The sequence below is a fragment of the Centruroides vittatus genome, unplaced genomic scaffold (genome assembly GCF_030686945.1).
Source record: "Centruroides vittatus isolate TY-2023 unplaced genomic scaffold, ASM3068694v2 contig_7, whole genome shotgun sequence".
Lineage (NCBI taxonomy): Eukaryota > Metazoa > Arthropoda > Arachnida > Scorpiones > Buthidae > Centruroides > Centruroides vittatus.
Window position 1 is genome coordinate 4,158,901 of NW_027122442.1, and position 16,570 is coordinate 4,175,470.

At 30.8% G+C, this 16,570-nt stretch overlaps 1 protein-coding gene across 1 annotated transcript in view; it reads left to right on the top strand.

Moving 5' to 3' along the window:
- Non1 (nucleolar GTP-binding protein 1) overlaps nt 1-15,629 on the top strand; it is a 55,802-nt gene extending 40,173 nt beyond the window's left edge. Inside the window, exons 6-12 of the mRNA XM_067276524.1 lie at nt 4,315-4,407; nt 4,505-4,654; nt 4,731-4,772; nt 9,355-9,420; nt 12,556-12,756; nt 15,410-15,487; nt 15,570-15,629. Of these exons, the coding sequence (XP_067132625.1) occupies nt 4,315-4,407; nt 4,505-4,654; nt 4,731-4,772; nt 9,355-9,420; nt 12,556-12,756; nt 15,410-15,487; nt 15,570-15,629 (690 nt within the window). The remainder of the gene's footprint in view (nt 1-4,314; nt 4,408-4,504; nt 4,655-4,730; nt 4,773-9,354; nt 9,421-12,555; nt 12,757-15,409; nt 15,488-15,569) is intronic.
- Nucleotides 15,630-16,570: the final 941 nt, after the last annotated feature.

Here is a 16,570-nt window from a genome sequence, read left to right on the forward strand (position 1 = left end):
CAAAACTTCTTACAGGCAAAAGGCACATGATATTTGTAAGGGTAAGTTCATAAAGTCGAACGAGTTAACTGAGGATTCATTGTTGTTCTTACTTTTCTAGACATTTTAACCAATTTGATTACAACAAAATAGCTGTTCCTAAAATCAAACAAATAAATGTTGCTAGTGCAGTTATATTTGAAATAGTTTTTTTTAGATTGCTTTAGGTGGACAGTTATTTCTATCATTTTGTCTTTTAATCCACAATTTAAACACGAGTAGATTTAGAAACATCAATATCACTGGGTGCCATTTTCTTAAAGTAAACTAACTCTTTTCTTTGTGAATTTCATTAGAATTTTGTTTGAAACGTCATCAACATTGGGCATGTGCACTGAATGGAATTTGTACTTTATGACTGACTTGTAACACGTTTGACTTTACAAACATACCCTAAGAAATGTCATCAGTTTGGTGAATTTTACCATTTGTATTGTGAAATAAAAGAGGATCTGGCTTTTATTCTTCTTTGAAAGCACAAGCAGAGGAAGCGGCAATCAAACTTGGTAGCTGTTTGCTGCACGTTAACCTATCCAGTGTTGAAATTTTTCTCTGTTGCGTGTGGTGCCATATTGAATTTTTGTTGATGTTAAGCCTAATGAAAATTACACGTTTTGAAGAAAAAAAAAAATAAGTTTTAAACCTTTCACACTTATTTTCTAGCAGTTTTAATCCATAAGATAGGAGAACAAACGTTTTCGGCCATTTTAAATGGCCGCCTTCGGGTTGAATGACATTGGAACGTCCATTGGCAAATAATCAGATGACATCATTGTTTATAGAAGTTTCTTCTTTCTTAAGACATCATTGTTTATTACAAAGGTTTAAAAAATACTGACATGGATAAAATTGAAGTAAATTAAAATTAAAATGATGAAAATGGATAACAGAGTTTAGTAAAATGGATTTAACGACTTAAGACAAATAAACGACTATTGTCCATAGGATAAGTGTTTACAAATTGGTAAACTAAAATAGATAAATTTAGAAAATGCTCGTAAGATTGCGACAAACTCAATGAGATGTATATGCTATATGCAATATATTATTTTTTAATATATATTTAATTTTTGAACTAATAAATAATCTATTTTTGGACATCTCAATTACTCTTGCCTTCTGGTGATTGTCAAAACATTTAAATCCACATTACCAGGCAACAGTTCTAACATCTTTACAGTAATTCCACACCAAAGCAGACTTGGTTAATAAATATTTTCTCTCTGGGTTTACATTTGTCCATGGTATTTGGATGTACATGCATGAGATAAGAAAAAACATATGAAGATAGACATACAGGTTAATTTACTATAACTGTAACAATATATACAGTAATTTATTTCAAGAAGATATAAGTAAAAACTATTTTAAATGTATTGTTTTTTTATGTTTTACATTATTGTGAAAATATTAATATAGAAATTACAATTTAAAGTTATCAATTAATGTGAATTTAAAAATCTACAGTCTATTTTAAACTCATAAATCTTGGAAATTTTTTAAGATTGACTAGACACCCTGTAATGAATAAGCCTCAAAAAGATTTTGGTATAACATCTTTAGCTCAATGGGTATTAAATAGCATTAAATAGTAAAATGTTATAGGACTAAACATTGAAGATAAATCTAGCCTCCCTCTCAGATTTGTTGATAAATGGACCTGACATTTGCTTTTTAGATTAAGCATAGGTTTAGTTGGTATCTATTTGTGTTCTTCCTGCTCCTTAATTTGATAAAATCCAAATTTTAACTAGTTGGAATGTTGTTACAGATTATCGGTATTTTGTATTAATTGTATTTAGAATGTTTTAATACACTTAAAATATATATATATTTAGGCATTTAATAAAACATTTTTTAAGCAGTTTGAAATATTGTATACATAATACATAATATGGATTTTTGTTGTTGTTTAATGTTTAAAATTACATTTAAATTATTGCTTAGTATCTAAATTTATATGATTATAACACTTACCGTATTTTACGGACTATAAGACACACCTGAATTTTGGAGGCAATTTTTCGAAGAAAAAAGTGCGTCTTATAGTCTGTAAAATACGGTACATGTTGTGGCGTTACAGGAGTGGAGTCTTAGAGAATGAACTCATCCGCTAGCACTTTCAGTAGTATACAACTACCGTCTTCAGGCGGTAGTTGTATACTACTACAGGTAACGCCACAACATGTAAGTGTTATAATCATTTAATAAACATTGGCATGAAGTGACATTGTATTATATCATATCTAAATATTTTAAATTTATCTTTTCAGTATATTTTAAGAATTTTAAATTTGTAATGATTTCAATCCATGGAAATTTGAGTTGTAAACATTGTCTATTCCTTTTAAAAATTGTATTCAGTGTTGAAGTTTGTTGAATATGTTCTATCTTAAATATTTTTTGAATTAACGTAAAAATATCAGTGTTATTTGTTTCTTTATATATTTGACTTAATTTTTTTACTTTGAAATAGTGAAACAATGGCTACATGTTGTTTATCATACAAACCAATAAAAACTATTATTCAAGAAACCAGCTTTTTAGTTTTTTGAAATATTTTTGGGAAGATGAAGCTTTTCAAAAACTTTATGACAAATAAAAAGTTTTTTTGTGTTATTTGAATATTTATATTTTTAATGTAATGTTTTATTAGTTTATAATATTATTATACACTGGTGTGAAAACTTAAGTAACAATGTAAATTTTAAACAGACAGTTGTAAAATTGTAGAAAAGGGCTTTTTGTGATCAGTATAATGAACACCCAATTCAGTAGAAGGGTGATTCGTATGCAAATATCAGGAAGAAGATATCACAAGTGACATGAGGGCATGCAAAACACATGCAGTCAGTGCACGCAATGCAAGACTACAATAAAAAGGACAAAAGACTATTAAAGACATTTGTTGCAAGTTCAAGTGAGTTTGTACTGTACATGCAATATGACTAGAAGAAATCATCTAGATGTTTTTACATGTGGTAGAATGATTGGCAAGCTTGAAGGGGATGTGGTGTGATGAGTGTAGCCCAAGAATTTGGAATCAACAAAAGTGTCGTTTCATGAGCTTGGAAAGTTTTCCAAATCATGGGTGTGGCTATAAGAAAGGTTTGTGGTGGTCGTCAAGAAAAAACAATGCCAATGGATGACTGATACAGGCAAAAAGAGATTGAAACCAGTTAGTCAGGCAACATTGCTCAGCAGCTGCAGCTGTGTATGGAAATGGGACAAAAAGTGTGGTTTAATGTGGCCAGATGCCTTCATAAAGGTGGTCTCTCTGCCTTCCATCCTGAACGCTGCATCCCATTGACAGCTGCACATTGGTGGCACTGTTTAGACTGGTGAAAGGAACACAAAGACGACATCTCATCAATGGAGTCATGTCTTCTTTACAGATGAGTCATTTCAGTATCATAAGTGATTCTCAATGCCGGTTGATATGGAGAGAGGTAGGGAGATGGTTTTGTTCCACTAACATCATGGAGAGAGCATTATCGTGGTCCTGGTGTGCTTGTTTGGGGAAGCATTATGATGAACAGGCAGACTGAGCTCCAAATTTTCAACAGAAATACTGTTACTGGAAATTGCTATTGTTAGCAAGTGATCCTTTCCCATGTGCATCTGTTCTGAGGTGCTATTGGTGCAAACTTCTTTTTATGGATGATAACTCTAGGACATATCAGACTCATGCTGTTCAGGAGCTTCTAGAAAGTGAAGATATCACTGGAATGGATTGGCCAGCATACTCCCCCAATTTAAATCTCATAGAACTGAGGATGCTTTAGAGGGACACCTTTCGCCATGAATATATCTGCTGGAGAACACCCAACAACTGAAACAGATGCTCATTGAAGAATAGGCACTCTTACCTCAACAACTGTTTGATAAGCCGATGTTGAGTATTGAGAGATGATGACAAGTAACCATTGCAGTTAATGGAGGTCATATCCCTTACTAAGGGATATCTGTTTGTTGTTCTCCCTCTTTGGCAAACAATCATTTGTATCAATGCTACTCTTTCAATAAAGCCTTTTTTTGTTTGATTCCATAGTGTATGTGTTCTATTCATTTTTGCTCTTGTAGGCTTTCTTCATCCTTTAAGTACAAAATACTGTCTCTGTATTCTGAATTTCATGTCTCCCGGGTGATTTCTTGCAGAGTTATGGCAAAAAACCAATCATTGCTTAAGTTTTGTACACCAGTGTATATTATATAAATTTTAATTTGAAATATTTCTGCAATTAATTACTAAAAATAAATTTATTAAAATAATAGATAACAAGAGCTGATGTTGATGTTCAGCCTTATGCGTTCACTACAAAATCTTTATTTGTTGGACATACTGATTATAAATATCTGAGATGGCAAGTAAGTATATTTTGTAATTTAATAATAAATAAATTTTTTTGCATATACATCACACACACACATATATATTATGGTTATGAATCATTTCTGTTAACAGGTTATCGACACACCAGGTATTTTAGATCATCCTCTTGAAGAAAGAAACACAATAGAAATGCAAGCTATCACAGCTTTGGCTCATTTGAGAGCATGTGTCTTATTTATAATGGATCTTTCTGAGCAATGTGGCTATACAATTGAAGATCAGGTAACAATAATTTATCATTATTGTAATAGAAAAATAATAATGTAAATAGTAATAAAGAAGTTTTTTACTTTTTCAGATTAGTTTGTTCGAAAGTATTCGTCCACTGTTTGTCAATAAAGTAAGTTGTTATATTAAATAAATTATGAAAGACGGAAACTTATCAAATAAACAGAGCTCTCTTAAAGTTTAAAATCTTTACTTTTCTTAATTAATAAATAAAAATTATGGCAAATGATGATGATGATTTCAAGAAAAAATTTAATATTTAATTATGTTATTAATTTCTATTTATTTACTTGCCTGTTATAACATTTATTTCATGTCAGCTCACAATTAGACTTAATGTGGAGTTAATTGATTTGGCTTGTGAATGGCTCATATAACAGAGGCAGGAAAGTAAAAAGGGTTCATTAAGTTTATAAAAAAGACTTGTAATCTACACTACACTGGAGGACACTGGGATGTGTAAAATACTGCACTCTTAGAACCTATAACTGGTGTGATATAAAAAAACAAAGGATGCTTATCACCACAAACGTTTTCGAACTGCTGGGAGTTCTTCTTCAGGTGTGAGACTGAATTATTGATGGACAGCGAACTGTTAAAGGAAATTCGAGAGACAATAATAAGGTGTAACATGAGTTGCGTGTGTGTTCGTCTAGTTGTCCCAACACGACCTTAAAGGTCGGAGTCTATCAATGTCTGCCATGCTGTCGATAGAATCAATTCATCCTTAAAATTGATGCCGTTCTCACTGAGGGACGATTTGTAGATTTGAAAAAGTAAAATAGACTCCCAAATCATTTTGTAACAGCCCGTTTCATTTAAAATCGTCGGTCTTACATTTTTATTAGTTAAATAAATAATAATAACTGAAATTGAAGTAAGTTATTTGTCACAAATCAAAATTGGTCCAAACCACTCTTAATAGAAATGTACTCAGTGTTACATTTCACACCTAGAAGTTATCATCAATAATGCATAATTTTAGTTTGTTATACAATATACAGTAACTCTGGTTTACCAGGTTTTTAAAAAAATTTTATATTACGAACATTTGGGTTGTGGAACCAGTACAAACAAATATGTCGGCTTGTGTGAGTAAATAGTTTGAGAAATGCTGCTCTAGGTTACTATTCTTTTGTTCCACTTTAAAAATAAATTGGGCTACATTTTGAGGAATTTGCTTTACTTTTTATAAAAAAAAAAAAAACCTTTCCGGCAACTGTGAGGTTCTCGTCGGACACATGCGGTTTACCTGTAGTTCATTTATATCATTGTTGTTAATAATTAATCAAAATAGTGTTCGGTATACATAGTCATATTCCATTTGCTTAATAAATTACATCTGTTAGGTGGTATTTGGCATATTGTACAGAAATATGTAAATTTGGATAATTTGAAGTCACAATTATTTTATCCCTTGAATTTTGAACTAAGGATTTCCTGTATTTGTTAATTTATTGCATAGATAAGCTTGCTATATATATTTTTAATAACTAAAATTTATAAACATGCTTTAGTAAATATTTGCATCTTGTACAATGTTGAGAGCAGGATCATAATAATTCATGACTGTTTCTGTTTTCATAGAGAATTAGGGGTTTTTACATTGCTGGAAGAAAAATGACATTAATGGATTTTTGAAAGTTGGTCTGTATTAAGAAGATCAAAATCATGAACTATTTCTAACGATTCTCAAGAATGTTATAAAGTGTTTAAAGGCTTTGTCAACAGATACTACAAGTGTTGAAATTGTCAGCATTATTCAGAATTCTTAGTTTTCAAATTTTTTAACATAAATTAGGCAATTGTTAAGTTTTACTTGAAACAATTATGTAGTAAAAATATTTCAATATGTTGTTCACTATGAATTGGATTAGAGGTTTTAAATTTTTAATTTCTTTTAATCAGATAATAAACCATAGGCATTTTATTGGTTTTCAATATTTTTAAAATAATAACTATAGTATCTATTTTAATAAACTTTGTTTTGGAATTTAGAAAAACAAGTTTAAGGTAGTGACTTTCACATAGTTTTTCAACAAAAAATAGACTTAGTATAATTTAATATCTTAGGACGCGACTATGCAGACACAAGCGAGCAAGAATATGTGGCGAGATGCGATAAATATCAAACCCTGTCAGATATGTGCAAGAACCAGAAATTTGCTCTTGCCAGTGAGATTTCTCGCTTCTTGCTTGTGCATGTTTTTCTTTGCGAGAACTATGTTGCTCGCAACCTCTCACTCGCTACTAAATTCGCGTCCGCATAGTCACGCCCTTAGTGTTGAAATAGATTCACTTTTGTATGTAGATTTGACAATTTATATTCTTATCCATGTAATGTGTCCTTAAATATACAATTTTAGCCTATTTTTAATTAATCTACATTTTAGTCATTTCATTCTATTTATAAATAAGTACAATGTATCAAATTTGAATTTATGATAACGTAAATTTGATTAAAATATTTAGTTTTAAATTAAAGAATTTGTGAGTCTTGAACTTTAAAGATGGAGAAATGTTGCAGATACTTTCAGATACTGTGATAGCCGATAAAATAATAATTTTTTTTTTTTTAACTTTTTCTTAATATTGCATAAATTTTTAAATTTTATAAATTTGAATACAAAGCTTTTTAATTATAAATTATTGATTTTATTTAAAATACTGAGGTATCTTAATTGTTAATTTATAATTTCTTAGTTTAAATATATTATTACTTTGAAACAATCTGCTGAATTTTCTGTGAAGCTATAATAAGGCAAATTTAATTAGATATTAAGTAATTTGACTAGAGCTGGTTAAGCTGCCAATCAGAAATAAATAAATCTTTCAATTAAAATTTTTTCTATAGCTATGCCTAGACCTGGGTCTGGCATAGCATTGTCCATTAGTATTAACTGAGAGGATACATTCGATTAATACAATAATAATAATAGAGAAAATAACAACAGCATTATGGAGTTGTGCTAGGTAAGTGTTAATAGCCTATGGTAGTAAACATTAGCCTAATGAAAACTTTACCTTTGCTTGTAAAATACAGAACTTGAAAATTTAAGACATACTCTATGGTTATATATACTTTTTCAAAAAAAGTCTCCTATATACCATTAAATATTGTAATAGTTGAGTAATACAGGGTGACAATAATTAACCCGTACAAGTTTTTTGCATTGTAAATTTATTAAAAAAATAAAAATTAGGAAAATAACAGTAGATAGCAGTGACAATACTTTATGTATTAACCAGATTTTCAACCGGTTTCAAAGTGGCCTCCTTTTGCCTTGATGCAGAGCCCCAAACGTGTTTTGAAATTCTTGGCGATGGGCCACAGCTCTTTCGGAGACAATTTGTCCCACTCCCGGCGCAAGGATTGCTTCAGCGACTCCAAACTTTCATGGCGCTTAGAACAGGCCCTGGCCTCCAAAATGGACCACACACTGTAGTCCATTGGGTTCAGATTCGGCAAGTACGGTGGCCATTCCGCAGACGAGATGAAATCGGGAAAATGAGCCTTGCACACTCCTGAGTCTTCTTCGCCCTGTGTGTCGGCGCCGAGTCCTGCTGAAACGTCCATTTCGCACTGACAAAATGCTGCTGAGCCCACAGAAGTACCACAGCCTCGAGAATGTCATGATGGTACACATCTTGATTGATTTTGGCCCCTTGATCGACGAAAACAAGGGGTGTCTTGCCGCTCGCACAAATTCCGCCCCAAACCACGACTGACATTGGATTTTGTGATGTTCGATGACGGCTGAGCTTCCAGGAGCCCCCGCGGACCAGTTCCTGTCGTTTTGATGGTTGTACGGAGAAAAGCTTGTTGTCTGTGAAGAGAATGCACTCCCATTGTCGACCTGCGGCCCGACGCTTGAGTTAACGGGATCTTTGGAGTCTCACGCACTTGTTTTCATCGGTGAGGAGCTGAACCTTTTGGAACTTGTAGGGCTTGAGTACGAGTTCCTTTTTCGCCATTAACCGCACCGATTCGCGATTGATTCCGATCTCGCGAGCAATTTTTCTCATGGAGACCTTTGCATTTCGGTCAACTCGCTTTTTGATGATCTTGCGGTTCCTAGACGTGTTGACGGTGCACTTTCTTCCACGTCCGGGACGGTCACCATTGTGGCCAAGCTCCTTAAATCGCCGAACTGCATCTGAGACGGTCATTTTGGGAACACCGAGCAAACGAACAATTTCACATTGTCGTTTTCCTTGCCGGAATAGCTCTACAATTGCACAACGTTTGTTCGCCATCCTTAAATAAGTAAAAAACTAACTCTTATTACAACGAAAGCACATCTACATGCGCAGGAAATCACGGAGAATTAAATACAACAGTATACAAATTAGTGACGTAAAAAAATTCAGTTGCAGCATTGCTACAAACTTTGTACGGGTTAATTATTGTCACCCTGTATATATATTTTTTATAAGCTTTCCATAAAAGGTTATGAAACATGGTGCTGTTTCTTTCAAAAGTTGGCTTCCTGAAATTAACAGTGATTTATTTATAAGTCAATTGAAATCTAATTAAAATATAATCATGATGATAAAGAGATCCAACTCTGAAATTGTTAAAGATTTCTGAGAAATCTAGTTGTTGAAGTTTTGATATCTGATTAAGTTTATTACAATCATTTGTATAAAGTTATATGCTTATAGATTCTTTATAGTATCTCTCTTTCTTTCAGCCTTTGATCCTAGTAATTAATAAAATTGACATTATAAGATTAGAAGAATTGCCAGAAGAAAGAAAAGTAAGTAAGAATATTCTGTTTTATAATTACTCAGTTAATTTAAGTTTATTTCTAGTTAGAATACATTAGAATATTACATTCTATTTATAAAAATAATACTGTTTTATTTAAAGTTATGTGAGCAAACATAATCTACTCTGTTCATTCGATAAAAGAACTTCACCAACACAATACACTAAATAACTTCAGATAACAGCAAACCTCTTCACCTTTCAATGAAAACAGAATATAGAACAAAACATTCGTGATTTGTTCCATATTCCGTTTTTATTGGAAGCTGAAGAGGTTTACTGTTATCTGAAGATATTTATTCGATTTTAAGTTTTCAATATCAAAAATAATTACATTTAATGTTGAGATATTTATGATAGACAAAAAAAAAATAGTGATTTAAATAATCAATAATCATTTCCATACTATTGTTGCTATGCTCTTTCAGTTTATTGACAGAATACAGTGTCAATGAATGAAATATTATAAATAACTTTGTATAGATTTTAATGTTATATAAACTTGATAAAATTACAGATTAATTTATTACTACATTTTCTTATAAAATTTTTATATTTGCACCCCCCAAAAAAATATAAACTTTATTTAAAGTAAGTGTTCAAATCAAGTTTAAAGTATAAGATACAAAATGCTTTTAAAATTATAATGAAATTACTCATTTAAATCACAAGAGAGTGAATTCATCATTGGTTACATGAGGGAATGCCAACCTATGACATGTGCCAAGTATAAAACCATAGTGATTTTTAATGGTACATAGCAGGTTCCATGCTCACTGCACAGAACAACAGAAATGTAATAGTGCAAAATAACAGTTAAATATTGTATTTATATCTAACTCATTAACACTTCTAAAGAAACTTTTCTCCATTTTTATTTTTATTATATATTCCTCTTGTTGCAAAACTATTTCAAAATTCCATTTATTTATTTAGATATTCAACCACATTTGAAACTTCAAACTGTATAATAATTATATACTCATGACATGTATCATGAGATTGTACAACACAAAGAAAAGTAGTTTATAAGGCTGCCTTTCAAACTTAATTCATTACTCAGATATTGTCACACAATAATCAGGAATATTTTAATATTTGTTTACAAGTCTTCATGATTATTGTGTGACAATATCTGAGTGCCCCCTATGCTTTGGCACCATGGGACTGAAAGGTCGACACCACGTTTGCGATGACTAGTTCGTCAGGACTGACACCACTGTGTCTTTAAGGACAGACACAGAAACCTTGATGGCCACTAATTTCGTTTTTGCATGCGAGCGGTCACGTTTTAGGTGCTCAGATTCAGGATGGAGACACTACTACGAATTTAACAATTAACAATACCCATTTATTTATCTAGGCTAGTTACAAAGCTATATACAGACGTCAGTTAGATGCTTAGCTATGTGCTAATTTTAAATATTAAGTATAGTTCCTAACCAAGAGAAAGTTTACAATCGTCCGTGCGTTGGTAAATACCTTAGTAGAAGCTGATCCCTTTTCGGAATCTCGGAATCGGCAGATCATTGACTGTTGGTTTACCAGGTGGTTTGGAAGAAGCTTCGGTGACTCGAAGGGGTGAAAGTCGTTCGTCTTGAGAGGGCAGAGGATCGGCAACGACTTGAGCAGTATCTGAAACAGGATCGGGCGCGAACACCAGTATAAAGAACTATCGATGATGACAAATTCCCTCTTTTTTTATTCTGGGGGGTCTCTTGTGGGTTTTTTCCATGACTTCATTAGGAATCATCACACAACTGCCCAATTGTTGAATTTCAGTTGTCTGTTCCTGATGACACATTCAATGGATCACCTCAAACAAGGAACCAAGTTCGTGTGAAAAGTTTTAATCATATCTTTGATGATTTTTCCCTCAAAAATTTTTGAATAGAATTTTTTCGTCAAGTTCGGCTCTCAAAATTGATTAAAGAACTATACCAGATATAACAGAAATATAATTAAGTTATTTAGAATTAAATTTGTTTCTGATTAAAAGATAAAAATATTTAACATGTATTCTTTTCTTCAAAATTATATTGGCAATTCCAGCCAAATTGACATTCTCCTGATGGCAAAAATTCTAATTAGCACAAATAGGTCAGAATCGCAAGTGATCTGTGTTTAAGTATCAAAAAAGACTTTAAAATAGTTCTTGTGTGCTGCATTGTATCAAGTAACTTAGATGGAAAGGTAAAACATTATTATTGCTTATTCTCTCAATGAAATCAATTCTCTCTGTCATTTAAAGCAATGGACATAAATTATGTAAACCTTGTATTAACAGAAGATAAATCTTTCATACTGCTTTATATTTAGATGAAATGTAAATATTCAATATTGCACTGTGTGATAAGTATTTTAAAATAAATTATTCCAAAAACTCTTTACATCCTTTCAAAATTTCTGCAACTTAATTTATTCAAAGATTCGAACCTAAAATTCTAAAACAGGCACTCTCATATAACACAGCAGTTAAGATCCTATAAAATCTAATACAGTGAAACCACTACTCACAAAAAACCTTTAACCAGTGCAAATTAAAATTTAACAGTCACTACAAATGCTTTCAGACCCCTCCTGGGCCCTTCCTCGGGTAAAGAATCGTTTGGAATGATTTTTAAAGATGAAAAAAGAATGGAATCACGCGTTTAACAGCATCGAACGTCTTTTACGTCCGATTTAAAAAAGAAACATTGCATTTATGTTCTGTTCTTATGTTTAAAATTTGTGTTTAATTTTTGTCTGATGATGAAGGCTCTATGTCTTCAAAAGTACTTGAAATGTTTAATAAATACATGTTTTTAATGTGATTAGGTGTGAGTTCTCTTCCATAGAACATTTTATTTTTGTATTATTTGACATTTACCCTTTGCATTCAAAATTACATTGCAGAAAAATGATTATGTGCAATGTTTTTAGATGAATAAATTAGACTGACAATAATAATAGAAAGAACTGTAGTGAAGAAATTATATGATGATAAGTTAAGTTTTGAGTTGGAAAACTTACTTTGAAAGTTACTCCTAAAATCTGAAAATTATTTTTAAACAATTAAAAATTTATGGCAAGTTTAAGTATCTACATTTATATATGTATTATTTTATTTTATTTGTATATTTAGAAATTTATGTTGAATATTGAGAAAGAAGAAATACCTGTGATGCAGATGAGTACTGTTACAGGAGAAGGCATAATTGAATTGAGAAATGAAGCATGTGACCGCTTGTTAGCTCACAGAGTTGAATTAAAGATGAAGAATAAAAAGGTTGATGGTATACTTAATCGCTTGCATGTAGCAGTGCCAGTTCCACGAGACAATAAGGTAAATTTTTATTAATTTTTGTATTTATTTTTAATGTTGTAAAAATAAATAATATAGTAGTATTGGAATATATTTTCATAATTTGACAAAATTGTGGGAATAAACTTGAAAATAAAAAGAAATGAATTTTATATACTTATTGTTATTTTTAATGTCAGTTTCATTTATCTCTGTATATAATTTAAACTCTTATTTCTGTCTTTATTTACTTTTGATACAATGTTTACTTTAGTTATTTTTGTGTTTGCAAGTCTGTACTACTAGACTGTTATATATGCTTTATTGGTGATTGTATAAGCAATAAATATCCATTTTATTTGTTTAAAATAAGATTTCATAATCTTCCAATGTCAATTCATTACTGTCTCTTTGGTCACAATCTATTTTTTTCACTTAATCTTTTGTCTGCATGTTATGACAGTTTTGAAATATAGGAGTTGCTTGTAAATTTTTATTTCAGATAAGTTGAATTTTGTTATTTAAATTTTGATAGTTATTGCAAATTAATCTTGCATATATAATGTAGTCTGATTATGTGAGTTTTATTTTACACGGTTTCGAAATAAAATAATCTTACAACAAAAGTATTGATGATAAATTTATTGTAGATTATAGTAATATTTATAAATATAATATATTAATATAAATACTCTTATGAAACTCATTACTATTTCAACAGGTTAAAAATTTAGGGATGATTATTAGTTAGATAAATTTTTGTTTTTAATTGCAATGTATAGATAATGAAATTAATCTGTATCATATATTTCAGTTGAAGTTTCTGTGAAAATAGTTTTTGTCATACGTGAAAATTTTCGTTACAAATGGTGCTTATCTTATTTATATTAATTATTAAAAGCAATGTTATTTAATTTACTTTATCTTCGTAAAATTAGTTGAAAGGTATATTGGATTTGTCACTATTTACACATTAGTGAAACTTAGTTTTCTCAATTTTATTGTATTTTTGTTGGGTAGACTTAATTTTCATGAATTTTCATTTATATGCGTGCTAAAGGAATGCAATCCATGCATAAATTAAATTACATTCTATATCTTACAATATAATCAAGATGGACTGATGATGATAAGTGCAGAACCCAAACTGTTAGGAGTTGAAATTTGGTACACAGTTAGGGTAAGCCATGAGAATGCACACTAAGAAGAGATTTTTGGAAATCTTTCCCCACAGAGGAGAGGGAAAGGGTTAACCACTTAATTTCTACTGTAGTATCCACTATTATTGATACATTGTATTGAATATAAAGTAATTTGTAAAAACAAAAATGTTTCAATTATTAATTTGTGTTTAGTAGTAATCTGTGGAGTAGTTTTTCAAGTGTTTATATGTGAAGGCTATCCAAAAAAATAACTTCCATTTTCATGTGGCAAGTGAAGTAGGGCATAACATTGCAATGCAACATTTATGTGGAAGTTTAATGTAACCCAGTACTTATCCAGCAGAAGTAGAGTGAAATTTGTTGCTGTTACTCCAAATGTGTATTGCAAATAAGAATTTTGCCTGCTGTAAAGTATGTTTCTGCCAGTCTCCCATGCAGTTTTTATAAGTGGATAATTGAAATGTTAAATTACCAAAAGTTCTGTGATTAAGGAGTTTCTAAGCTGCTTTTGAAATAACACAAGTAACGATGGATGGAGTCAACATTAACTTTTCTTGAGTGTAGTAGTATCTGTTTTGATAGTATTTTAAATTATATATCAAAAGCTATAATAATAACATTATTTTAAAAGAATGTGTGTGTGTGTATATATATATATATAACCAGTGGTGATATTCAAAATATTTAACAAGGGGTTCGCTAGCAGAAAATTTTTCCCTGACAATCACTGACAAACAAAATGGAAGTTTTGGCTAGAAATACAATACCTTTTCTTGCAACCATATATCTAACAATCAGTGGCGTATTTAGAACGTAACGAGCCATGGGAGAAGGCCAGGTAACAATATTAATTTAGAGCTGTCGGCCCTTTTTTTTTTTTTTCAAGGCAGAGAAATTCTTTACCGCAATATGGCACTTCTAGAAATAGGCACATGTGATCATCTCTGGAGATACATTATACTTTTTCTTTCCCTGTCCATAGCCCAACACGTGTTCCACAGCCATCTTGTATTGTCTTGCACGCATGGCATTCTGGGATCTCTCTTATGACTGGATCTACTTTCAAGAACACTCTTGAATTGATCGTGATTAAACATCGTTTCGGTCGAGATTGAAACGGTCGAGAGAGATCGCACCAAGACATACACCCTGACCTTGCTCACAATCTAGATTGAAATGCTCGGTGCAAACGGGGTATAAGGCCCTAGTTTAGTAGTATTACAGAGTATAATACGCATATTTTAATATATTAAAAAAAACCCCCACTGAGAAATGTTCCGTGTGTTTAACAAGGTTCGGGAAACTGAAAATTTTAACAACGGGTTCGGCCGAACCTGTGCGAACCTGCCGAATATCACCACTGTATATAACTATTTATAACAGTTTATATAATCTTATAAGATACATCTTAATCATTTAATGATACTGAATTATATGGATTGATTATTTTAGAAATATACATTATGTTTTAATAATTTTTTTCAAATTGTTTAACAATAGCTTTTTAAAATATCCTTTTTTTTTTTAACTAGGAAAGACCACCTTACATTCCAGAAGGTGTTAAAAGTAAAACGAATTCCATGGAAACAGATCAAAAACATAAAAAATTGGTATAGAAATTTTATTTTGAATTTGAATTTTAAATGATTATTTGAGGGATATTTAATGTTTTAAGTAAAATATCTTTTTCAGGAAAGGGATCTTGAAGTGGAAATGGGAGATGATTATATTCTGGACTTAAAAAGTAAGTAATGTGATTTTGAGAAATAATTATCTTCTAAAGAAATTTTATTCTAGTTCTTTTTACAATATGTAATTAATCTATTTATTTATAATCAAGATGATGATATAATATATAATTTATAATTATAGAATAAACGTGTAAATCACCGGAATATTCACTATTGACTTGCTTATTCGTTGCTTAATGTAAACTAATAACATTATGGAAATATCTGGCATAATATATAAAAATATTGTAGACCTCTAATTTTATGGGTTTTTTAATATAATGGTAATATAATAAAGTAATATTAAACATAAAATTTGAAGGTCCAAGTTATATAATATTGCTTTTAATTTTTATCAAAAAATAATTAGCTTATAATTTAAGAAATATGATAAGAAGTTTGGAATAATAATTTTTGACATTTTTTGTCCAATTTTTGACATTAGAAAAATTTGTAATTGTAAATACATTCAAACAACATAAATAATTTTTCAAGTCAAATAACTGTTGCCAGATTAAATTGAAGTTATAATATGGCTAAATAGTGATTAAATACAAAAATAAACTTAAAAACTCACACCAAGGTTTTTATAGCTTCTGGAAGAAAATTCACTGAGTTTGGCGTTAATAAAGTTCCTTTAGCATTAGCGAGCTCTGTAGATTTAAGGATTCGAACATGTCAAAAACTATTTGCACGTTCTTAACGGAATTACCGGACGGCTGGTTTGAATTTAAAAATTCTGTTCTTCTTGGAACATTCTGCATGTTCATTTCGTTAAAATCGTTCATTTCACCTGAGGACGACGATTATAAACGTGTCGAAAGTGCTTGCGCTAACACTAAAGGAACTTCATTAACACCAAACTAAGTGAATTTTCTTTCAGAAGTGTTTAAATAAATTATTGATTAATTATATTATAGGCCAATGTAATCAGGTAATAGTTGTTTTATTTGCTGTGGTGGA